General features: G+C 38.8%; 1 protein-coding gene across 8 annotated transcripts in view; it reads left to right on the plus strand.

Annotated features, from left to right (window-relative positions):
* GALK2 (galactokinase 2) overlaps nucleotides 1–27,076 on the plus strand; it is a 178,124-nt gene that overhangs the window by 128,213 nt on the left and 22,835 nt on the right. For 4 of the 8 annotated variants that reach the window (XM_015142222.3, XM_001113758.5, XM_015142223.3 and 1 more), the window contains exons 6-8: nucleotides 3,412–3,510; nucleotides 4,996–5,148; nucleotides 14,581–14,791. In XM_015142222.3, the coding sequence (XP_014997708.2) occupies nucleotides 3,412–3,510; nucleotides 4,996–5,148; nucleotides 14,581–14,791 (463 nt within the window). The remainder of the gene's footprint in view (nucleotides 1–3,411; nucleotides 3,511–4,995; nucleotides 5,149–14,580; nucleotides 14,792–27,076) is intronic. The other 4 variants (XM_028850902.2, XM_015142225.3, XM_077939395.1 and 1 more) reach the window with 2 other exon arrangements.

Here is a 27,076-nt window from a genome sequence, read left to right on the forward strand (position 1 = left end):
CTCCTTATTACGGATAGGAGGTGATATATGGTGGTGGTTAAGATTATGGGTGCTGGAGTCAGATAATTTGAGTTTGAATTATATCTTTAATAATTACTAGCCTAGTCTCAACTAATAAACCCACTCAGTTTCCTAATCTGTAAACCGCAGAGACCTAGTTTATAGGTGTATTAGTCTGTTATCACACTGCTATGAAGAAATACTTGACTGAGTAATTTATAAAGGAAAGAGATGTAATTGACTGACAGTTCCACATTGCTGGGGCAGCCTCAGGAAATTTACGATCATGGCAGAAGGCAAAAGAGAAGCAGGTGCTTTCTTCACAGGGCAGCAGGGCGGAGTGAGTGCAAGCAGGGGAAATGCCAGACACTTATAAAATCATCAGATCTCCTGAGACTCACTCACTCTCATGAGAACAGCATGGGGGAAACCAACCCTGTGATCCAATTACCTCCACCTGGTCCTGCCCTTGACACGTGGGGATTATGGGGATTACAATTCAAGATGAACTTTTGGGTGGGGGCACAGCCAAACCATATCAATAGGGTTGTGTGAGAAATAAATAATTCAGGCAAAGCAATTAGAACACTACCTAGCACATAATAAATGCTCAATAAACCTTAACTACTAAAACCATTAGCGTTGTTAATAGAATATGAATAAATGGAAAAAATAATTACTAAGCATAAACTTCTCAAACTTCTCGATGTTATGGTTTTTTCCTCTTAAGAGGGAGGATACTTAAATTTTGGTGAATCTCATTTGTCTTTTCATATCCCTTTGAGGTAGTGAAAAATAGATTGCATTATCTCCATTGTGCAGGGAGTAGTTGAAGTCCAGTGAGAAAAGAATACAGGCTTTGGAGTCAGACAGATGAGGTTCAAATCCTGGCTCTTCCACTTCTGGTTATGTATCTCTAAACTCCATTTTTTTCATCTCTATAATGGGGATAAGCAGAACATTGTTTGGAGGTTTGAAGGAGATAATGCTTACAAAAGAAATATTGCAAGGTACTGAGTATACTTACCACATACTGTCACTCAGTAAATGTGGCTGTTATTGCTGTTGAGGGGAGGGGACTTTTGACACTGGCCCAGGGTCACAGTTAGATGGGCACCCAGGTTCCATCATCTCTTACGTAATGATGAATGTACTGCTTCATCTGGGTATGTTGTTTCTCTACATTTTAAATCCAAGTGTTTTGATCTTTTGGTTACTAATTTATTTTTAATGTACATATTATGGACACTGGCTCTGTGTGTCAGCAGGCCGTGAACAATGCCTATTGCATCAAAATCCTAAGTTTACCTCATGTCACAAGACAAAGGTAATGTTAGTGAATCCACATGACCAACAAGGAATGTGACACTTGCAGAATCTGTCAGATGGTGTTTGGGCAACTATTCTCAGAAATTGAAAGCAGCAGGTGTTTACTAATATTTACTATGTGTTTGGCATTATGTGAAGTAAGGGACACAAAAGAAACACCGTACTTTATTCATCTCTCACAACAAACAGATGTGATAGAAACGTGAAACAAGGAACAATAATAACACTGTGATTCAGCTCATATTAAGTGGGCTCTGGTCTAGGTCCTGCATGGACTCTCACAGACATGTAGATAAAAAGACAGGTAGATCCACACTTAAAGCATATTCAATACATGATAATAAAGTTATTAACAGGGAGTGCTGAGGAGGAGTTATGTGGTATGTGTGCATTTGGGTGGTGGTGCAGGTTCCACAGCAAGGTGCTGCTTGAATTGTTGACTAGTTGGGAATGCTGGGTAGGGGGGTATTGAGTGAAGAGAATAGAAAATCATATTGTAAAGACAATGGGATGTGAAAAAGCCTGGGGTGGTAAAGAACAGCATTTGTTTAGTATCCCTCATGGCTGGAGCTAGGGTTTACAGGAGGAGTGGTGGGAGAGCAGGCTGGAGAAGTGCACTAGGGTTAAGTCATTAGAGACCTTGTGTACCATGCTGAGGACTATGAGCATTAAGGTGTTGACAACCAAGCAGGCAAGAGATGATTATATCAGTGTTTCAGAATAATTATTCTAGAAACATCATATAGTAAAACAGAAATAAGGGCCTGAATAAAGTCTTACAAGAAAGAAAAACTGAATTGATGAATGAATGAATAGTAGTGTATTAGATGATACTAACTATAAATGTTTTAGGAGTTTAGAAAAAGGGGACACCATGATGGGAATAATATTTGAAGAAGACTCCATAATGAAGAAAGTTTTTTTGTTTTTTTAGAAGGGGTCTCACTCTGTCACCAGGCTGGAGTGCAGTGGTGCAATCTCGGCTCACTGCAACCTCTGCCGCCCAGGTTCAAGCGATTCTCCTGCCTCAGCCTCCTGAGTAGCTGGGACTACAGGTGTGCGCCACCACGCCCACCTAATTTTTATATTTTTAGTAGAGACAGGGTTTCACCATGTTGGCCAGGATGGTCTTGATCTCTTGACCTTGTGATCCACCAGCCTCGGCCTCCCAGAGTGCTGGGATTACAAGTATAAGCCACAGTGCCCGGCCATGAAGAAAGATTTGAGTGGTCAGCCCAGGGATTTATCTATAGTACCTAGCCAATAAACTGGATATTGAACAAAAGTACAATTTATACAGGAGAGAAGACAGGAAGTAATACCAAGTTGCATAACATGTGTGGAATGGTCAAAGAGACAAATCTAACTGGATAAGAAGGGCAAATGATACAATTTCATGTGCATGATGGTCCCAGATTTTGGAAGCCTTCGAAATGCCTGGTTGAGGAGTTTAGATTTATTTCTTAATCAATAAGAAACCATTAAAGATTATTAAACAGATGTTTCAAGATTTTCAGTTTGGGTTAGAACTGTGTGCATCTATTGGGTCTCTTCATCTTGGTTGGAGGAAGATGAGTCTGATGAGATGACACCAGTTCTGATTCTTACATTTAATGGAAATGCCAGAGAGACTTCATTACTTTTGGGCAGGAAAATACAGTTTAATGACCCCACTTTGGTTATGGGTAGACTGTGGAATAGTTCACTGTTGGGAGACAAAGGAAGCTGAGGCAAAAATGAATGATCGCCCATATGAGATTTTCAGTGATACCAGTCTAGGGAAGGATAGAGTAAATAGAAAGATGGTAGAAACTGCTTGCTCTGTGGAGACTTTTAGGGATGATAAAAACATAGCGTGCACAGTCAGTATCTTATTTCATACCCATAGCCGACATTGTTAATTGATTTTGTTATGTTTTCCTATAGTCTGGAGCCCTTTTTAATGCAGTGCTCCAGGCAGGCTACTATTAGTTGATCAGAGTTGGCACTGAAATTCAAACCTATTTGTCATGGCTGTAGTAAGAAATGAATGAGAAATGGGTTATGACTACTCACAGTACAAATCAGTTTTTACCTTTCCAGGTGGAACTTGCAGAAATCTGTGCCAAGAGTGAGCGTTACATTGGTACTGAAGGAGGAGGCATGGACCAGTCTATATCATTTCTTGCAGAAGAAGGAACTGTAGGTAGCATTCCAAATAGGAACCATTTGGAAATTCCTAGTGGAAAAATTTACATGGAGAGGAAGGCCCTGAGAGCCCCAGGATGCTTGGTTACGGACAGCCTCCTATATTAGGCTCTATTGTTGGATATTATTTCCCAGCTGCTTGTAACTCAAGGCTGCCACCAGTTAACCTACTCTATTTCATGTTGATTGCCTTTCTCTTACGCTTCCAGAATGATACCTCAGGTCTGTTTTTCTCATGTGTCTAGCTTTTTCCCTTCTATTTTTCTTCATTGTTAAGATGAGCTTTCTCAATTTCCTAGTTATTGGAACCTCATTTCCCGCTCCTGTCCTAAATCACTTCATCTCATGGCATTTTTATAATCTCATGTTGGTTTTAAACCCAAATCATAGTTCTCTTACCGCATATATTCATAGTCCCTCTTTTTATAATTTACCCTTTGGTATCATTTTTCTTTGTCAACATTTTTGGGGCTTCAGTGGTGGGAAAAAGAATGTTGACAGTAAGCCAGGAATGAATTCCTAGCTGGATACCACTTCCCCTTGGCTATCAACTCCTTTAGGCAGAGCAGAGGTTTGAGTTGTTGCCCATAAGCTGCTCATTTCCAAAATAGAGCAAACATTTCTTTAAAACATTTTCTTAGTTTTTCATCAGATTCCTACAGGCTTGGCTATTTTCCAAGAACACCTGGATTCCTTCTTATTAAGAATATTTGTTATTGATTCCCCTAAGCCAAAGACATGAGGCATGAGGAAATTTGTTTTAATACTAAGAAAATACTTTGGGTGTTTTGGATGAGACTCAACAGGCAGACATGAGGGCCAGAGTCCTGATATTAATGTAAGTTAGCTATAAAATCTGAACACAGTCCAAGTTCTTTGGGCTTACAAAACACTTTACCATCTGACCCCTGCTTTACCCCTCTATCCTAACCTCTTACCACTTCTCACCCCTCAAACTGTAAGCCCCAGACCAAATTTCCATGCCCGTAGCTCCATTAACATCCCATGTTGTTTTTTGCTCCAGGACTTGCCTAAGTTCTTCCCTCTTCTTGACATGCTTTTTGAGGAAAGAAACCCTCTGTCTGCCCTACTTTTGCTCATCTTTTAGGACTCAGTTTAGATTTCTCTTTTCAACTGAGTGGAGCCTACACTAGGCTCTATCTGATCAGATGCTTCAGCTTTGTGTCCATAGAGCATCTGTGCTTTGCTACCATTGTAACACAACTTGGAAATGTATTTGTCTGTCTACTAGACTGTCTTTCCCACTTGACTGTAGGCTCTATGAGAGGAGTGACAGTGTCTTTCTTGTTCATTGTATTTCCAGTGCCTAGTACAGCACCTGGAGGTCAATAAGTAATATTTGAATGAATGCATGCATTTTTGAGAAAATGCTTTGTTAAGATAAATAAATACATAAACACTTGAACATTTTCTGCATTCGAATAAATTATATTTCTCCTTTCATTTTTCTTCTAACAGGCCAAGTTGATAGAATTTAGTCCTCTGAGGGCAACTGATGTAAAACTCCCAAGTGGAGCAGTGTTTGTGATTGCCAACAGTTGTGTGGAGATGAATAAGGCAGCAACTTCTCAGTTCAATATCAGGGTGATGGAGTGTCGGCTGGCTGCGAAGGTATGAACTTGGCAAGCTAGCGAAACTTGAAGTAAGGTTTTTCTTATTTTCATTGTTCTCTATTACTTTATCTCTTTCCCCAAATTTTCGGTCAACATTCTGACTGCAGCAACATTCCAACTGAAGGTCTTTGGGTACAGAGAAATCTGATTTCTAACTCAGAAGACAGATGAACCAGTTGAGTCTTCTGGGGTGGCACTGGAAAGAAAAGGGCAGCTTATATATATGAAGCAGAGTTATGGGTTAGGTCTATGGGTGGAGAAAGACAATTGATGAGAATGACCACAGCTGGTCTTGTTTCCTCAACAAAAGTGATGGCAGCCTCACCCCTTCTGGTCCTCTAAGATGCAGTTTTTGTATTGGGTTATCATTCGTCACTCCAAAAATACAGGATTGGTGCAGTCCCCCCACACCCAGTACCCAGGAAGATTTTTCCATGTCTACTAGGGAAACACAAACCAGCAGGGAGCCTTGGAAGTCTCTCTTTAGAAAACCCCCACAGTTAAACCTTAAATCTACTTAGGTAGTTTTCATTGGGTAGCTATTGTAGTTCTAGCAGCATGAAGATATACAAAGGGGCATAGAACATGGGACTAGAGAGAGTGGACAGTAGAGTTGAGTTCAAGTTGAGGGATTATGAAACAGGAAATGGTTAATATGTGATCACATAGTAAGTAATCCAGTGATCCAAAAAGTGACACAGGAATTGAATGTTATAAATAATCCAGAATAGCTCATAATATGACTAGAAAGTTGGAGAGAGGACTGAGGCTGGAGGCTAGGAAGTGGATTCTGGGTCAGGAGCTCCACTGTGTTTTCTTCCACTCTTGCTTTGATCTCCTGATGGATACTGATAGATATCACCTAAGACTTACGATTACCAACCTTTACCAGGTCCTAAATACAGCCTGAAATCTATTTTCTCAGTAGTAATAATGTCAGACCTTCTTTACTTCTCTCAAACACCCATTACTTGATTCAGCCTAACTTCCAAAAGTGATCTTCTCCCATATTTCATGTTGGAAATAGATGTGGTCACATAGACTTTGGCTTCCTGCCATCATATCTGCATGTCTCTCTATATCTGCATCTCCTGTCAAAGCCAGCCCTTCCAAGTGTGGCTGCAGGGAACTCACTCCATCTTTAGCCTGTTCCTCACCTCTATTTCTCTACTAAATCCTTTCTATCAGACTCTACCTATTCTAGCATTTTGTATTAGAAAAGTCTACCCTAAGCCTCACAACTCTGTCCATCTACTATTTCTATTTCTACTTTTTCATTCTCTTCACAGCTAAACTTCTCAAAAATTGCTTTATATGTGTTATCTTTACTCCTCTACCTCCCTCTTATTCCTTAATTTACTAAAACCTCACTTCTGCCTTCTCCATAATACTGAATTTACTCTTTCTTAGGCCACCAAAGATTTTTTCATTGGTAAATCCAGTGGACCCTTTTCAGTCTTCATCTTATTTCTCATTGCTATTTCTTACCTTTCAACAGAGTTAACCAGTCTTTCCCTCTTGAAACATTCTCTTCCTTTGGTTTCCAGTATACTTCACTTCCGTTTTTTTCCCCCTTATATTTTTGTTGCTATTTCTTTTGGGTTTTAGCCATTCCCCCCACTGACCCGCCCTGGGCAGGGATGAAGGGATGGCAGGAATTCACTCCTCCTCCCACAGATGTTTAAATTCAGTATTCTTCAAGGCCTTGGCCTTGGTCTTCTTCTTTCTAGTGGTCTTTCTTCTGTTGGTCTCATGCCCTCAGCTTCAACTTCTATCTCTATGATGATGACTTCCTAATAAACATCTTCAACTAAGGCTTTCTTGGCTGAGCTCCAAAGCTCTATATCCAATGCCTTATTGACCATCTTTACTTGAATGAATCATAGACCTCTGAAACTGAGCATGTTGAAATTGAACTCAATCTTTCCCATACCTTATATTTTTCCATGGGTCTCATCATCAGTTATTGACTATCACATTAGTCTTCTCACTGTTCCTTAAATTCATGCTCATCTCTTTCCCAATCATTCTTCAAATAACAGCATGACAGTTTAGAAATTTAAATCTAAGCAATTTAAATTCCCCTGCTTCACACCTTTAAAAGCTTCCTATTTCGTTGGAGTAAAGTAAAAAGTCCATATCACCACCTGGAGAGCCACCATATCTGAGACCTGTGCACCTCATCCTCTTCATCTCTTAGCATCATCTGCTTTCCTTACACTCCAGCCATGAGACTCATTCTCATTTCAGAGACTTTGCACCTGCTCAGGACATTCTTCCTTCAGCCCTCTTTGAAGTCTTAGTCTAAATGTCCCTCAAGGAAGCCTTCCCTGACTTGCTTACTCCTGGACTAAGTTAGAGTCCCCTTTATATTTTGAAGCACTTTATTTTTCAGTTATGGCACTTATCACAATCATTTATTTAATGTCTGTCTCTTCTTTCAGATTCAGTTTTACCTGAGAACTGAGGCGGTGTTTGTCTTGTTAACTCTTATATCCCTAATGCTTGATGTGGTGCTTAAGCTGAAGAGACACAGGATAAACATTTGTTGAATAGATGAATGACTACTCCCTGCATCACCTACTCTGTACTTTAGTTTGCACAATTTCACAGTTTTTTACAAGTACCTATTATATGCTCAGCACTGGACTAGATCCTGTGGAGGTGTGTAAAGTGTAGTTTTCCCTTGTTACTGACTTAGCACTTCTCCTCTTACTTCTATCCTCTGAGGTTGGGAAATTCAGGAAATTAGAGATATATTGAGCCAGGAAAATAAAGCTTTTTGTTTCTGGAATATTTGGGGGGTATACATTTTTTGAAAAATTATGATTTAAATGTTTTATTTTTTAAATTTACTTATTAAGATAATGTCTAAAAATAATGTAATAGAAGTGCTTTAATGTTGAACTCTTCATAGTATTTGATCAGTGCATATGTGTAGAGAAACAGTGCTGTAAACTTTTTAATATCAAAGGTTTGATGAACTTTTTTTTCTTTTACGACACACTTCCTTTTTCAGGAGATGGAAGAAATTAGTGTCTTATTTGTTTGAGGGCTTAGTCTTGTTGACCTTTCATCTTGAGGTTGATGAGTAAGTGTTGCCTTCCTAAGGAGACCTCAAACATACACAACATTGTTTTCAAAGTTTTATCACGAAATTAGATATCCTCTACCAGATCCATAGGTGAGCTGAAATAAGTATTAGACATGTAAAATCAGTTCATGTTGTGACTACTCTCCCAAAGATACAAGAAGAAAATGACGGATGAAATTGTGGTGCTGAGTCTCTGTTGTAAAAGTTACTGGGATGTGGGAATGTTTTCTGAGAGTTAACTAGAAAAAGGGCATCTCCTTTGGAAGCAGTAGCAGCTGAAGATCTTAATCCACTGCAGAACCTCCTGTTCTTGAGGATGTTTTCTCAGTTTAACTGCATAACCCCATATGCATTTTAGAGGTACTTTGGTCAGCAAAATTGGCATCTGAATTTGGCTTTTTGCTACACACTCCTCCCAATTGACGTAGATAAACACATTGTTTTAAATACTCTGAATTTTTCTCTTTTAAAATGTGGAAGAGAGAAAAATGAAAGACTTTATCAAGATGGAAAATGTTTCTAAATCATGTTGCTGCAAATCACTAAAATCCCAGGTTTCATACAAAAGGGAAATAAAGATAAAACTGCTAATGTGCACTTTACTCAGAGATATTGATATTAGGAATATGCTTTTGCTTAGGAATATAGACTGGAATTCTACTAAGCATATTTTCTTTGCAATATGGTTCTATTCTTCCATTTTTGGCAACATGTGAATGAATATAATTTTTGTTTGAAGATGGTCTCATTAAATAAACTCTCATGTAAAAATATTTTCTAAAAAAGCTTATCTCAGTCTGAACAAACTTTCTGTTTTCCAGCAATAATAATGAAGTGTCAGTTGAAGAATGGCCAGGTCAAGATAGTTTTGAAAATGAGACTGATCAGCTAGGGCTCCACATGGCAAAGTTGTAATGAATAACATTTATTTTTCCTTTCTTCCTATTTTTCTCAGATCCTTTTTGGAAAAAGAGTACTTTTTTTTTTTTTAAATCAAGTTAACATAGAGAAGTACACTAAACCAATAAAGACAATTTTTGTTTGTTTTGCCTTAATGCCAGCAATTTCTTCTGTTCTCAACTTCTGTCTCACCTTGTTTCTCTGTCTCTATCTCTGTCTCTTTCTCTCTGTCCGCCAGCTTTCAAAAGTTAATTGATGCAAATTCATAAAAAGTCAGAGCCTTGTAGAGCATTTGACTAAAATTAAAACTTTTTCAAAGCAAACTCAATAGAGATTTATAATTACTACTTGTATAAATGATATTTTAATGAAGCACATTTGTATGATAAAGTAACCGGGGATCTTTAGTAGGTACAAAATTTTTCAGATTTTACACATAGTTGGGGCTTAAATGTTTCCAGAAGTGCTTTCCTTATACAGTATCCCTTAGTTATATTGAATAATAAAATGTGTGATGCCCATAATAAGTATTATGGGAAGTCAAGTAGGGAAGAGAAATTATACTGTTGCTTTTTGCATACCCTGAGCTCCTTGTGACAACATGAGAAGCAGTGAAGGAGAGAGTTTCATATGATCCTCTTACACTTCAAGGAAAATTTATAGTGATTCTTTACAGGGCCTGTCTGGTCAGGGTCCATCAGTCATGAGTTTTTAGTTCCTGTCACTTAGTAGTCAGTATGAAACTTATTCTTTGTCTGGTGATAGAATGTGAGGAGAAGTTGGCATAATATTCTCAGGGTTTTGGCAGTTGCCTTGAATTTGAGCAGAGAAAAATTAAATACTCAAGAACGTAGCCAATTTCACTTAGCCAGTTGATTCAATAGTGCATACTCTGCCAAGACTCTAGCATGGAGTATTCAGGCAATGGTGAGTCCAAGCTGCATGGCAGAGGACATACATACTGGGGAATAGGGGTAATGTGTTTAGTGGAACCAGATTGTGGCAGGACCTTCAGTGCTATGCTCAGGCTTACCCAGGCTTGGCTTTGAAAGCAGTGGTTGTTATAGGTATTTTAGAAATATTAATATGGTAGCAGAAGCTTTTGCCTTGGTTGAAGAGAAGCAGGTACTAGAGTATCAGTGAGGATGGGATAAAAAGGGAGAGATATGAGAGAAGCTCTGACTGGACCTAGTAAGGGTTGGGTACAGGCTCTCTATGATTTGATTTTTGTTTTCCTTCTGGCGTATACTTCATTACTTTGAGGAATTTTTCCTTGACTGCCTTCTAGCCTCAGTTAGGTTAAACACTCTTTTATGTGCCTTTACCATGTCATGTATTTTTCTATTATAGCAGTTTATCACAATTAGATTAAGTTCTTTATGTTAAACATAGTTTTAATTTAACCTCTGTCTTTTCTGGTGGACTGTGAGCTGCACGTGGTCAGGAGGCATGTATGCCTTACTCACTGCTGTCTGCCTGGGGCCTGGAAAGTAATAGGCACTCAGTAAACACTCATTGTGAGCAGATGCACATGAATGAAGGAAATGAAGAAAAAGCTTTGAGTCAATAAGGGCTGCAGCTTCAAGACACAATGGTTGGTGAAAAGCATAGTGCTGCCATTGATAGGTTTTGAGAAGGTAGGATGGACTAGAAGTTGACCAAAAAGTAGGAGATGATGAGAGTTCTTCATGAATATCTTAACACTTTCTCTACCATACCCTCTTACCAGAAGACCCAGGGAGTCTCAGACCAAGAGCAGAGGGCTTAGTATTTTTGTTTGTGTGTGGGACAACCTGAAAGTGCTAAGGAGTTAATATCCTTGAGAGCCGCCTTAATCAGTGATAACTGGGAGTTATTGGGTAAATACTTTGGCTTTCTTGCCCATGGTAGGACAGGACTGAGCTTTACACATACAGGTTCCAGAGGACCTGTGATTTGAAGCTCAGCAGGCCCAGACTCACCTGCCAACATCAGTATACCTCATATTGACTTCTCTTCCTGTCTCACTTTCCATTCTTCTATTAATGTTTCTTAGGATCACCTTCCCCTCAAATTCTTACCCTCAAATTTTTGTCACAGGGCCTGCATCTGAGAGAAACCAACCTAAAACAGAGTTTTAGCACTATTTATCAGTGCCTCTTTCCATGACTGTGGACAAAGCACTTGTTGCCTGCTTTCTTGTCCACAGAGCATGGAACAGAGCTCAGGAACCTCTCAGAAGTGGTATCTGATATGAATACTTAATGTTTGCCATGGTGAAAAGAAAATGGTGAATGTGGACAAAGAACTGCCTTCTCTTATTTCCCCGCCCTACTACTGAGTGAGAAAGTTGTGACAAAATAACCCATAGCCCTGACTCATAGCCTTGCTTCACAAATGTGAAGGAGGTCAGTCACCTGGGCCACAAGTGCCTTCACGAAGCTCTGTCTTTGAGCAACAATGATCTTATCCACCCATTTCCTTCATCCAAAAGTCATCTTTCTGTTTTCCAAGCCAAATTTCAAAGGGCTTAAGAGGCTTTTCTATTTGACTCCCTCAATGTAGTATAATTCAATAGCTCATGGGCTGTGCAGCTGTCATTGGGGGCATATGGTAGATTTCATGCTTAATTGAAATACACACCAAATTGGTTGTGTGGATTCTCCAGCTGAGGGCTCACTGGACAACTCATGTCATAGTAAAGTGGGATATTGCTGGAGTGAATGTGAACTGCCTTAATCTGCAGAAGAGCACATTGGGAGGCTGCCTTTGAAAACTGAATCTTGTGGGCTGCAGCCATCTCTTGCAGACTTTCTCCCCACACATCACTGGTCCAGTTTTCTTGGATCAAGTGCCTGGGGCAATGTGACTGGTTCAAGAGAAAATGGGAATGGGAACTTGGAGATCAAAAGCTTCTTAGAAAGAGCCCACTGTCATCTCTTGGGGGCAGTTCTCTGATGTTTTTCTTTTTTTGTTTGGAAGGAACCCATTTATCAAAGTGTTTTTAAATTACTGGAATGTTCACTTCTAGCACAGATCTAGGTTTGTGTTTTGAAATGCGTTTCTAAGACTTGATCAGTGATTTGAACTCATATGGGTAACATGATATAGTCATCATCTATACCTCATTGAGAATGTGGCCTAGGGGAAGCAAGAAAGAGTTATAAGACCTGGATTCAGTTTCCAACTCTGTTATTAACTAGTTGAGATACTTTGTTTTTTTGTTTTTGTTTTTTTGAGACAGAGTCTTACTTCATCACCCAGGCTGGAGCACAGTGGCCCCATCTCCGCTCACTGCAACCTCTGCCTCCTGGGTTCAAACGATTTTCATTCCTCAGCCTCTTGAGTAGCTGGGATGACAGGCACATGCCACCATGCCCAGCTAATTTTTGTATTTTTAGTAGAGACGAGGTTTCGCCATGTTGGTCAGGCTTGCCTTGAACTCATGTCCTCAAGTGATCTGTCCACCTCAGCCTTCCAAAGCTGGGATTAATGAGGCCACCACACCTGGCCTTGTTAAGTGACTTTGGACAAGTCACTTACTATTATTATTATTTTTGGAGACGGAGTTTCGCTCTTGTTGCCCAGGATGGAGTGCAATGGCACGATCTCAGCTCACTGCAACCTCCGCTTTCTGGGTTCAAGTGTTTCTTCTACCTCAGCCTCCCGAGTAGCTGGGATTACAGGCATGCACCATCATGCTCAGCTAATTTTTGTATTATTAGTAGAGATGGGGTCTCACCATGTTGGCCAGGCTGGTCTTGAACTCCTGACCTCAAGTGATCCACTCGCCTTGGCTGCCCAAAGTGCTGGGATTACAGGCTTGAGCCACCGCACCCGGCCTACTATTATTTTCTAAATAGAGAAATAATATCTGTCTCACGGGATTGTTGAAGATTATAAGAAATATGGGGCATATTTTAGACTATATCGCACTATTATTTTTGTTAGCTTCATTGCTTATCTCAGTTGGATTGTGGATGTGTTGCCAGAAAGCATCATTGTAGGAGATCATTGACTTCAGCTCTTTTTTTCCATATAAAATAAATATATATTTATTCTTTTGTATTATGTATATCTTTGTAAATTTTCTCAAATTATTTTTGGAATACGTTGGAATATAGAACATGAATGAGTGAATGGAATGAATGAATGAATGAATGAATAAATGAATGAATGAATGGGTCAGTCTGTGGAGCTATCAACCCAGTACTGCTAATGAACTAAATGTGCTAAGCAAACAGGTCGGAAGAAGTCTTAGCTCATGTTTTTGTTTTCTTTTTTTTTTTTAATGACACCATGTTCCATGAAATAATTGAACCAAAAATCATAGTTCTGTTGTTTTGTTTCCCAGTTTGGCCTTAAAATCATTAACTCATTTCAAATATACAAGCCAGGGTTTTAAAAAGAGGATTAAATTAATATAAGAACTTCTGTTATTAACATTCTTCAGAAGTCAGTGGCTGTAACCAGAGTACAATAGTCTTTTGGTAAACCCCGCTTCCTGTCAAAAAGAAAATCATCAACATAATGGAAGAGTAAATCAGATGCACATTTTCTTGAAGACTGATTTCCCCTTCTCTTGTTTCTTTTTGCTGTTTAAACTGCCCCTCTGTCCTCACACCCAGGCCATGAATATTGTAGACCTCAGGATGACAGAAATCTTCTCTGTTTTGATTGCCACCTACTCTGATATTGTTTGGGGAGAATGACAGAAATATATTCTGGTTGGTATTCCCATGGGTGGTTACAGATTTGGTTTGTACTTAACCTTCGCCGTCAGATTGAGGAGATACCTCAGGATGCAGTTAGAAGCCAAACTCTTTTTCTTGAGGATAGAGGAACATACAACTCTACTACCACCAGTGACCTAATGAAGTGCTTCACATAAGGTCACCAAGGAGGTTTTCATTTCAAATTTATGACTTTACCCCAAATGCCCATATAATGCCATTTTCAAAGAGACATATAGTAAACAGGAAGTACCCTAATTGGACGTACAGTATTCTTTCAGGACCCAGGTCACATGAGATGTAAGTGGTTTTCTCTTGACTTCCTAGGGAGGAATGCAGTAGGCATGAACTGAATAGGGATAAAAGAGTAAAATTATTCAAAGAAATAGCCCCGAGGGAAAGTGGTGACAGGCCAAAAAAAAAAAAAAAAAAAAAAACAAAACAGTGAGGGATTAGTTGAGTGTGTGTGCATGTGTGTGTGTGTGTGTGTGTTTCAGGACAAATACTTAACTAGTCAGTGAGTGTCATACAAACATGTTTAATTCCAGGCAGCTGAAGCCAGTATGCATTTCCAAGTAATGGTGGGAAATTTAGAGAGGTTGAATGGAAAACAACAACAACAACAACAACAAAAAAACAGCTTGAAGTTGAATCTGGCTAATTAAAATAGTACATATCAAATTCTGAAATAAAAATTGACCATTATCTCGGTTTGAATTTGCAGCTCCTGGCTAAATACAAAAATTTGCAATGGGACAACGTACTGCGGCTGGACGAGGTGCAGGCTAAACTAGGGATTAGTCTAGAAGAAATGTTGTTGGTCACAGAAGATGCCCTTCATCCTGAACCCTATAACCCTGAGGAGATCTGTAGGTGTCTGGGAATTAGCCTGGAGGAACTCCGAACCCAAATCCTGAGTCCAAACACTCAAGATGGTGAGTTGGCTGCAGAAAGTAAGATATAGGTTATTCCCTCACTCACAGCTGGAAAGTTTCAACTTCTCCACTGGTTTTACAGCATACTTGAGGGAATTTGGAAACTGTGTTTCAGCAAGCTTAATTATTTAGAATCTTAGCTTCATAAATGTATTCATTCATTCATACATTTTCATTCATTCATTCATTCATCACTATGCTGGGTAGGTAAGGGTGAATGAGACATGATTCCTGTCTTCCAGGGGCTTATAATTCAGTAAGCTTCTCTTTTTTATCTTTTTTTTCCCTTATCCATTTTTTTCTGGTTGTTATGCTACTTGTATAAAAAATGGACTAGGTTAGAGAACTGCTCTAACTCTGTGAAACAATGCTCAGAACACTATAAAGTGTTCACTTCTTAGGTTGAAACTTGTGGCCCACTTTAGTGTGGAAGCTTATTTCTATTTGTGGTCTGCTTTCAGTTAGTTTTATTTTTATACCAGTAACATCAGAAACTGAGATGAAGGCCAGGTAAATGTTGCAGGCACAGGATGGAATCTTGGGCTGGCTGTTCCTCTTAGACTAAAGGTTATCTAATGGTGAGAAATCAGTACTGGGGGCAAGGACATCTAGTTCAGATCCAGTTGCCCTTAGTGGAGGGTTATGGGGGATAAGTAGGAGACTAACACAAACATCAGCCTCAGGGCCCCATTTCTGTCTCATTCAGTTCAGTTCTACAACTGATTGTTGAGTTGCTACTGTGGATTTACCTACAAAGTAATTTCTTAAAGGTTTCATGTACTGAAAACTTTGGGATGAGATAAGGGAATCATTTGGAAGCAGGCATTGGGTTTTAGCTTCTAACACTGTCGATCCAATTTAATTTGATGAAGCTTGATTGAGTCTTTAGAACCAGTATAAGCAAACTATGGCCTACTGGCCAAATCAGGCCTGCTGTCTGTTTTTATGAAATAAACTTTTACTAGAACATGGCCATGTATTAGCTGTGGCTGCCTTTGCACTATAAGAGTTGAGTAGTTGCAATAGAGATTGAATAGTCCACAAAACCTAAAATATTTAATATCTGGTTCTTTGCAGAAAATGTTTCCTGGCTCTCATTCCAGAAAGGCAGTAGACTAAAGTTTACCTCAGTTTTGCCATGAAAATAGGCATAACGGGGTTATGATGTTAAGATGTTACATAAGATATAAGGTTAAGATGCTTCTCTTATAAGAATAATCTGTATAATGTGCTAAGAATAATGCTTGGTAGTGGAGGTACTAATAGAGTGATGAATGTGGTGATGGAGTTGTATTTGGGTCTAGGGAGACCAGAAAACAAAGAAGACAAAGCCAGCTTAAGGCTGGGTGCAGGGGCTCATGCCTGTAATTCCAGCACTTTGGGAGGCCGAGGTGGGTGGATCACTTGAGGCCAGGAGTTTGAGACCAGCCTGGCCAACATAGTAAAACCCTGTCTCTACCAGAAACACAAAAATAAGCCAGGCATGGTGGCAAGCACCTGTAATCCCAGCTACTCAGGTGACTGAGGCATGAGAATTTTTTGAATCCAGGAAACAGAGGTTGCAGTGAGCTGACATTGTGCCACTGTACTCCAGGGTGAGACACTGTCTCAAATAAATAAATAAGTAAATAAATAAGCAAGCCAGCCAGCTTAACTAAGGAGTTAGCAACCAGCCAAAAATTAAATAATAAATAAATATTTCCTAGGTAGGCAAACAGTCAAAAAGAATTCCAGTCTGACCAAACAGTAGATACAGAGGCAGAAAGAAGTGAGAGAAGATTATGTCCAGAGAACTACAGATAGTTGAGTGTTTCTTGAAAATAATGTACACAGTAGAGAATGATATGGTATCAGGCCAAGGTTGTAGACAGACCCAGATCACCAAAGGGCTTATTAAATAATTGTGTGTGTGTGTGTTGTATAGGTAATGTGGGAGGTAATCAATATTTATTGAATGAAGAAGTTGGGTAAGGTATTGGATAGGGAGAGGTTCAGGGGAATAGCCTTTCTCCTTTGACCTAAGATATTGATTTCTTTAACAAATATGTATTGACTTCTGTGGACTGGAAATTGTGCTAGATGCTGGGATGCAAAGATAAGCGGGACACAGTCTCTACTTTATAGCGACTTAGTGTCTAATTGGGGGAGAGTGCCATACAACAATCACAATAAATAATACCTGCTATAATAAAGGTATTTATCAAGAACCCTAAAAGTATGGAGGGAAAAGTGCCTCAGGTCCTGTAGATGGTGGTTCCATTTTGAGCTGCATCCTTAGAGAAGTTATGAATTTCCTAGACTTAGAGAGATGACCAGCCATTCCAGGCAGAGAGTAGAGCTTGAATGAAGACAAAGTAGCACAAGGAGTGGAGTATTGGAGAACATGCACCAAGAGGTATTGTGTGCAGTATGAGTTGGAGGACAAAAAGACTGCGTAAAAGGATGCCAATTAGGGAACTATTGCTCTATACTCTATACTGAATGAGAAGAGCCTGAAGTAGGGTAGATTGCTCAACTGGTAGATTCTCAAGACTGTAAAATGGAATTCAGTTGCATTTGGCAATTGCTGGTATCTAGGAGTGAAGGAAAGAAGAAAGGGAAGAAGGAAGGGAAGGAGGGAGAGGAAGAAGGAAGGAAGGGAAGAAGAAAAGAAATATAAGGTAAATAGGTCCAAGGTATGGATAACTGGGAACGTTAGGAAATTATAGTGTCGAAGTGATTTTGGCAGTAAGATGACAAGCTTGTTTCTCTCTCAATAGATAGATAGATAGATAGATAGATAGATAGATAGATAGATAGATAGATAGATAGATAGATAAATCTATCAATCATTGAATTTGTCTGGTGTGATAGCAAGATATCTAAATAGAGATGTAAAACAGGTAAAGATCCAAATGATATAGTAGTTAGATTTGGGAGTTATTGTTGAAAAGGTAAGAAAGTCTTAATAGACATTGAAAATGTTGACTTTCAAATGATCTTAAGAGTCATTTCATGGTGTCACTTAGTTCAGAAGCCTTCAGAGGCTTACCATTACCTAATTGCCTGAACTCTTCTGGTCCTGTCTTAAGTACGTTCTGTCCTGTGTCCCTTTGGAGCCCATATGTGCCCGTGTGGACAGTGTTACCTTGGTTGGGCCATTCCACTTACTAATTGGAAGCTTCGTCTTCCCTCTGGGCTTTTAATCCTAAACACCACTGTGCTTTTATAAATGAATTTTCTCCCTTTTCTGAAATGCAGTTTCTACCTGTCTTAAAAGCTTAATGTAATTCTTATCTTTTGCTTATACTTCTTAATCCACAACCTATTCTCTTTCTCTGTATCCATCTTCCTTTCTTTCTACATCTGCCTGTCTTTCCTTCCCTTCTTTTAGAATTTTTTGGAATAAGTAAATTTCCCAGAATGCTTTAGAAAATACAAAGAGCAATTTGCTTATCATACAACATGTATTTCTGTCTCTCTGCCTCTCTTTCTATGTATATATTCATAAGCTTTTCCCCCTGAAGAATAATGACTTCACAGTTTTTATTAAAATGAGGCATGCTTCATCTTCTTTTTTTCCAGAACTTTTATTTATTTTCTTTTTCAACTTAATTTTAGGTTCAGGGCATACACATGTAGGTTTCTTACATGTATAAATTGCATGTTTCTGGGGTTTGGTGTACACATGATTTTGTCACCCAGGTAGTGCGCATAGTATCCAAAGAGTAGTTTTTTGACTCTCACTCTCCTCCCACTCACCATCCTCAGTTAGGCCCTGGTGTGTATTTTTCCTCTCTTTGTCACCATATGTACTCAGTGTTTACCTCCTACTTACAATTGAGAACATATGGTATTTTTTCTGTTCCTGCCTTAATTTGTTTAGGATAATGTCCTCCAGCTGTATCCATGTTGCTACATAGGACATTATTTCATTCCTTTTTATGGCAGCATAGTATTCCACAGTGTATTTGCACCAGATTGTCTTTTTCCAGTCAACCATTGGGCATCTAGTTTGATTCCATGTCTTTGCTATTGTGAATAGTGCTGCAGTGAATATATAAGTGCTTGTGTCTTTTTTTTTTTTTTTTTGAAAGAGTCTCACTCTGTTGCCTGGACTGGTATGCAGTGGTGTGATCTTGGCTCACTGCAGCCTCCGCCTCCCCGGTTCAAGAGATTCTCCTGCCTCAGCCTCCTGAGTAGCCGGGATTACAGGCACCCGCCATGACGCCCAGCTAATTTTTTGTATTTTTAGTAGAGACAGGGTTTCACCATGTTGGCCAGGCTGGTCTAGAACTCCTGACCTCGTGATTCGCCTGCCTTGGCCTCCCAAAGTGTCGGGATTACAGGCGTGAGCCACCACGCCCGGCCACATGTGTCTTTTTGGTAGAATGATTTATATTCATTTGGATATATACCCAGTAAAGGGATTGCTGAGTTGAATGGTAGTTCTGTTTTAAGTTCTGTGAGAAATCTCCAAACTGTTTTCCACAATGGCTGAATTAATTTACATTCTCACCAGCAGTGTATAAGCATTCCCTTTTCTTGGCAAACTTGGCAACATCTGTTATTTTATGACTTTAGTAATAGCCATTCTGACTGGTGTGAGATGATATCTCATTATGGTTTTAATTTGCATTTCTGTAATGATTAGTGATGTTGAGCATTTTTTTAATATGCTTGTTGGCCATGTGTATGTCTTCTTTTGAGAAGTATCTGTCCATGTCCTTTGCCCATTTTTTAATGGAGTTATTTGTTTCTTGCTTGTTGATTGGTTTATAATTTTTATAGATTCTGGATATTAGACATTTGTAAGATGCATAGTTTGCAAAAATTTTATCCTATTCTGTAGGTTGTCTGTTTACTCTGTTGACAGTTTCTTTTGCTGTATAGAAGCTCTTTAGTTTAGGTCCCACTTGCCAATTTTTGTTTTTGTTGCAATTGCTTTTGGAGATTTCATCATGAAATCTTTGTCAAGGTCTATGTTCAGAACTGAATATACTGGCTTTTTTTTTTCTAGGATTTTTATAGTTTTAAGTCTTACATTTAAGTTTTTAATCTATCTTGAGTTGATTTTTGTATATGGTAAAAGGAAGGGGTCCAGTTTCCATTTTCTGTGTATGAATAGCCAGTTATCTCAGTACCATTTATTGAATAGGGAGTCATTTCTCCATTGCTTATTTTTGTTGACTTTGTCAAAGATCAGATGGCTGTAGGTGTATAGATTTATTTCTGAGTTTTCTATTCTGTTGCATCAGTCTATGTGTCTGTTGTTTTATGCTGTTTTGGTTACTGTAGCCTTGTAGTATAGTTTAAAGTTGAGTGGTGTAATGGCTCTGTTCTTTTTCCTTAGGATTGCTTTGGCTATTTGGGCCCGTTTTTGGTTTGAGTTTTTGAATTTTTTTTCTAATTCTGTGAAAAATGACATTGGTAGTTTGATAGGAAAAGCATTGAATCTGTAAATTGCTTTGGGCAGTGTGGCCATTTTGATAATATTGATTCTTCCAACCCATGATCATGGAGTGTTTTCCTGTTTGTTTGTGTTGTCTCTGATTTCTTTCAGCCATGTTTTGTGATTCTTCTTGGAGAGATCTTTCACCTCCTTGGTTAGCTATATTCCTAAGTATTTCATTCTTTTTGTGGCTATTGTGAATGGTATTGTGTTCTTGATTTGGCTCTTAGCTTGGACATTACTGGTGTATGAAAATACTGCTGATTTTTGTACATGGATTTTGTATTCTGAAACTTTACTGAAGTTATTTGTCAGTTCCACAAGCCTTTGGGCAGAGACCATGGGGTTTTCTAGCTATAGTATCATATTGTCAGTGTAGAGAGATAGTTTGACTTCCTATTTTCCTACCTGGATGCCTTTTATTTCTTTCTCTTGCCTGATTGCTGTGGCTAGGACTTCCAATACTATGTTGAATAGGTGAGAATGAGAATCCTTTTTTGTTCTGGTTCTCAGGGGAATGTCTCTAGCTTTTGCCTGTTCAGTATGATGTTGACTGTGAGTTTGTTATAGATGGCTCTCATTATTTTGAGGTATGTTCCTTTGATGCCCAGTTTGTTGGTAGTTTTTAACATAAAGAGTTCTTGAATTTTATTGAAAGTCTTTTTATTTCTATTGTGATGATCATATGGTTTTTGTTTTTAATTCTGTTTATGTGGCAAATCACACTTACTGATTCGCCTATGTTGAACTAACCTTGCATCCAAGGAATGAAGGCGGCTTGATCATGGTGGACTTGCTTTGTGATGTGCTGCTGGATTCAGTTTCCTAGTTTTTGCTGAGTAGTTTTGCATCTATATTCATCAGGGATATTGACCTGAAGTTTTCTTTTTTTGTTGTGTCTTTGCCAGGTTTTGGTATCAGAATCATGCTAGCCTCAAAGAATGAGTTAGGCAGGTGTCCCTCCTCTTCAATTTTTGGAAATAATTCCAGTAGGATTGGTAACAGGTCTTCTTTATATGTTTGGTAGAATTTGACTGTGAATCCATCTGCTCCAGGGGTTTTTCTGGTTGGTAGGTTTTTTATTGCAGATTCAATTTTAGAACTTTTTATTTGTCTGTTCAGGAATTCAGTTTCTTCCTGGTTCAGTCTTGGGAGGTTTTAGGGTCCCAGGAGTTTATCCATTTCTTTTAGGTTTTCCAGTTTGAGTGCACAGAGGTGTCTGCTATAGTATCTGAGGGTTTTTTGTATTTCTCTGAGGTCAGTGGCAATATCACCTTTGTTATTTCTGATTATGTTTATTTGGATCTTCTCCCTTTTTTCTTTATTAATCTAGGCAGCAGTCTGTCAATCTTATTTATTCATTCAAAGGACTAGTTTTGGTTTTGTTGATCTTTTGTGTGGATTTTTATGTCTCAATTTCATTTGGTTCAGCTCTGATTTTGGTTGTTTACTTTCTTCTGCTAGCTTTATGGTTGGTTTGCTATTGTTTTCCTAGTTCCTTTAGGTGTGATGTTTGGTTATTAATTTGAGATCTTTTTAATGTTTTGATGTAGGTGTTTAGTGCTATAAACTTTCCTCTTAACACTACGTTAGCTGTGTCTTACAAATTCTGATATATTTTTGTTTTCATTAGTTTTACGGAATTAATTTCATTGCCTTAATATCCTTCTTTACCTAAAAGTTATTCAGGAGCAAGTTGTTTAGTTTTCATGGAATTGTATGGTTTTGAGAAATCTTCTTGGTATTGCATTCTTCTTTGTTGATTGATTGATTGATTGATTGATTGTGCTGTAGTCTGAGAGCATGATTGTTATGATTTTTTTTTTATTTGTTGAGAATTACTTTATGGCTGGGCATGTGGTCAGTCTTATAATATGTGCCATGTGCAGATGAGAAGAATGTATATTCTGTTGTTGGGTGGAGTCTTCTGTAGATATCTGTTAGGTCCATTTGGTCAAGTGCTGAGTTTAAGTCCCTAATATCTTTGTTAGTTTTCTGCCTGGATGATCCGAGTAGGGTGTTAATGTCTCCCACTATTATTGTTTGGTTATCTAAGTCTCTTTGTGGGTCTCTAAGAACTTGGTTTTGTAAATCTGGGTGCTCTAATGTTGGGTGAATATATATTTAGGACAGTTAAGTCATCTTGCTGAATTGAACCCTTTATCATTATGTAATGCCCATTTTTGACCTTTTTGATCATTGTTAGCTTAAAGTCTGTTTTGTCTGAAATAAGAATAGCAACCCCTGTTCTTTTGTCTTCTGTTTGCTTGATAGATCTTTCTCCATCCCTTTACTTCAAGCCTACAGGTGTCATTGCATGTGAGAGGAGTCTCTTGAAGACACCACACAGTTGGTTCTTGCTTCTTGATCCAACTCATCACTCTGTGTCTTTTAAGTGGGGCATTTAGCCTGTGTAAATTCCAAGCTAATATTGACATGTGAGGGTCTGATCTTGTCATCGCTTTGTTAGCTGGTTTTTTGGTAGAATTGATTATATAATTGGCTATGTCCCCACCCAAACCTTATCTTGAATTTTAGTTCCCATAATCCCCACATGTCATGGGAGAGATCCTGAGAGGTAATTGAATCATGGGGCCAGTTATCCCCATGCTGCTGTTTTCTTGATTGTGAGTGAGTTCTCTTGAGAACTGATGGTTTTATAAGGGGCTTTTCCACCATTCACTTGGCACTTCTCCTTGCTGCCACCATGTGAAGAAGGACATTTTGCTTCTCATTCCACCATGATTGTTAGTTCCTGAGGCTTCCCCAGTCATGCAGAACTATGTCAATTAAACCTCTTTCCTTTATAAATTGCTCAGTCTCTGGTATGTCCTTATTGGCAGCATGAGAATGGACTAATTCAGTAGTGTTGGTGGGCTGTGTACTTAAGTGTGTTTTGTGGTGGAAGGTACCAGTTTTTTGTTTCCATGTTTAACACTTCCTTAAGGATCTTTTGTAAGGCAGGTCTGATGGTCATGAATTCCCTTAGCCTTTGATGGTCTTAAAAGGATTTTATTTCTTCTTCACTTACGAAACTTAGTTTGTCTGGATATGAAACTCTTGGTTGGAATTTCTTTTTTTTAAGGATGTTGACCTTGAGGTGACAGTGTAGGGAGAGATGTTCAAATCAAGCTGTGGCTTGAAGCTTCTGTTAAACCAGCCAGACTTCCAAAGGCCCATGTACAGTTCTTATTTTCTGTTTCCAAATTTCTAATAATTAGATATAGAAATGCTCAGTGGCCATTCAAATTAAACACACACAAAGCAAAATCCTTCAATGCTTTAGATGTTGTTTAGAAATTGTTTAGGAATAGTTTCAGGATTATTTGCCAGGCCTTACCCACAGGTAGGAATTGTCTAAGGGTATGGTAGAGTGGTCTGGAGTCTTGGAGCCTCAAAGGCTAGACATAATTGGGAGGGATGTTTCCCATGGTGTGACCCAAGAGGAAAATGTGAAGCTAGGGCCAGGGCGAGGAGACTTAGGCACATGTATCACGCACATAACTCAAGAACACACATTGGCAGACAGAAGAATTTGTGAGGAAGTAAATAGACAGTAAAGTAGAGAGAACGGGTCAGGTAGTTTAGATTCTAGCTTTAAAAAAAAAGGAATTTGTTGGGAGCATTTCTTTTGGGAGTGTCCAAACTGCTCTGGGTTGGGGTGGCCCAGCTGCTTAGCCACACTGTGCTGGGGTAGACCCAAATTTCATTACTTCAGTTACCAACTTTGCCTGTGACCACATGCTGATAAAGTGCTGGTCAGTTCTTGACTCATTTGTTTGCCTTGTATGATCTCCAGAGTCATGGGTGATAATCATGGTTTTTAATAAAGAACAAAGCCCTGACATAGATTGCTCTTTAGGAAGACACTTAGAGTCAATGGTAAAGAAAAAAAGAACAAAACAACTTGTTATACCTTTTATAGTTCCCACATGACCCTTTACACATACCATCTAATTTGAATCTCACACCAACCCTGGGGCAGAGGGTTATCAGCATGAAGAAACTGAGGTGAGAGAATTTAGTGATTTGTCAGGACCACATGGGTGGTATGAGCTGGAGCCAGATCCCAAATCCTAGTCTTCTAACTTAATCCAATACTTTTTCTGCCATCACTTTTTAAATTCTGGCACACTTACAAGCTGCCCTTAGCAATCCTGCACCAGTTACGGGAGGTGATATCTAATTTTGACTTTGCTTGGCTCTAATTTTTTCTTGAGACTAAGCAGTAGTGATAAAGATAGGTAGCTTTATGTCCAAAGAGTTTCTTTTATGGCTTTTTCCCATTCTAGTGTTTTGGCCTTAGAAGAGATAAGACTGTGTGGCATCTAGAAGCTTGCTTTATTTAAGGAACAACTCAACTTGGCCATAATATGCATAAGCTGTTGTGTTTTAGAAGAGCCATGAGAAGTGCTATGGAATTTTCACATTTAATAAAAATGCAGTTCTCATAGATTATCTTGGTTAAGTCTAAGAAGAGTAGTTTGTTTTTATCTAACAAAAAGTATAAAGGTGCTTCACAATGTAAAAAGGGTCAGTTGTTTAGTAATTTAAATGTCCATTAAGGGTTTTCAATTTTGAAGAAAATTGATTTAAATGTAGCTTATAAGGTATCAAGCACTAAAAACTCCGTGATCTCAACAGATTCCATTGTTCTTCTTGTATATGTTTTGGAAGAAAAGTTTCCATAAAAAGCTAGATGAAACTCCAAAGGAAATTATAGACCCTTCTAGAGTTTACAGATGTTGGTTGAACAGAAATCCTTAAAATCTGTGAGATGGACTTCTAATGAGAAAGCCAATAAAATGGGTGCTTTGGTTTTGTCTGTTGTTTCTGTTTTTATAAGATGAAATAATAGACTTTTGTAAAACAAAGTATAAAAGAATAAATTAAATAATAACGATTTTTCTTCCACACAAAAGATATTATGCTTTAAGTTGTTTTGGAAGTCAAGTTTGCAGAAAATTTGCTTTCATTAGTCCTTTTTTGTTTCTCTCTCTGCCTGGTCACTTCTTTTTGCCCATCAGCTTCTATTGACTTCTCAGTTGTCTGGCTATGGAGGACAGGTTCATGCCAGGAGTAAAGGTTCCTACCTTGTTTCCTCGCGAAAACAATGGCCTTACCTGATATCGCAGATAACCAGGGAATTCTACTTCCTCTTTCAGATGTGTGCCTGATATGTCCCTATTCATTGGTTCACCTTCCCCCTTCAAAACTAAAAATGAATGTGAACATACCTTATTAAGTAGGATATTTAAAGGCACGGCATCATAAAACTTTCAACTTCTGTAGGAAGAGCCTAGGATATGTGTTGGAATCACACCAGTGATTTGTGTTGTGTGTTGGTCAGCTTCTCAGCCACTGGTAGGTAGGTCAGTACTCACAGTGTGCCTCTTGTCCCACAAGGATAATGGTGGCATGGTTCTGGCTTCTGAGGCCAGCAGAGAAGTAACAATGTACATGAACTGCCGTGGCACCAGCTGCTCCTATGTAGACCTTTGAGGCATAAAAAACACATGTATCTCATCATTCTTAGTATATTTACTTATTTGCTCATTCTCCCTGTATGTACCTGGTTTCCTGACCCTGCTAACTATCTTCTTCACCACAGCTGCCTCCTTGGCCTTGGCATCACTGGCCCCCTTGGTTTCCTCAGCTCTGACCACCACCTTGGTCCAGCCTTGCGGGCCTCTTTGTTTCTGACCCTGTATTTCCTGTACACCTCCTCAGCCCCAGCTGCTTCTTTGGCTGTAGTCTTGCTGGTCTTCTCATTTGTGGCTGCCTCAAGGGGAAGGAAGGGAAGAAAAGGAAAGGAAAATGTATAATTTCTAAACTTGTAAATATATGTATTTAAGTCTAAGGAAATGTTACCCAGTATGCCCTTTGCTTAAATTTATCATGGATGTATCTCTGTCTTTCAGGAGTGAAATTATCAAAGGATCAGCTGTGAAGTTATTAGATACTATGTTTTGAGTAGAATGAGGCTTCTGCAGATATAAGGACATCTCATTGTCTCCTCTGTCACTCCTCTGCTGGTTTGGAAACATCTATAGGAAAGCATCTTCTATAGTCATCATCTACCTAAGAGGCCAACATCTTGCCGTCCTATTTTCCTTTTTTGCTACTTATGCTTTCATTTTTACATTTTGTAGGTTTTCGCATAAGTAAATGTTCTTTTTGTATACAAAGCAGCTTTTCTTATGGTGAAATTCATTTATTTTGGTCAAAGTGATTCTCCTGTATTGGTAAGTTCAAACTGATTGTGCTTCAGTAACAAACAATTTCAAAGTCTCAGTGGCTTGACCAAACAAAAGTATATTTCTTACTCACTCTGTATATCTGACATAAGTTAGCGACAGAGTTCATTCATCTAAGACACTTATGGAGCTAGGCTCAGAGGGCTCCATCTCAACACGTTTGTCCATAATCATTGTGGCAGGAGGAAGGTAATGTTGTTAATTGCTCTCTGGCTCTTAACAATGAGCATCACCCTGATGCTCATTCGATTGGCCAAAGCAAGTCAGATGGATGTGATGAACTTCAGTGAGGGTGAGGAAGTACAGTCTTAATATGTGTGAGGAGAGCTGGAATATTTGGAAGCAGCCTGATGACAACTATACTTTCCCATGTTGAGTGGCTATGAGTCTCATCCCATCAAATCTTGGTGAACCAATGAGAACCAATTTACTTTCTCATATACAAATATGAAGTTGACATTCTTTCCAAACATCTGGGACAATGAATATTGCTCTTGATCAAATTTCAAGTTATTTTCATTTAAGAATTAGACAAACATACTGTGATCTCTTTTTATGTTGCACATTTCTCTTATACTGGCATTTTATCTGCACGTA

The sequence above is a fragment of the Macaca mulatta genome, chromosome 7, assembly GCF_049350105.2.
Source record: "Macaca mulatta isolate MMU2019108-1 chromosome 7, T2T-MMU8v2.0, whole genome shotgun sequence".
Taxonomy (NCBI): Eukaryota; Metazoa; Chordata; class Mammalia; order Primates; family Cercopithecidae; genus Macaca; species Macaca mulatta.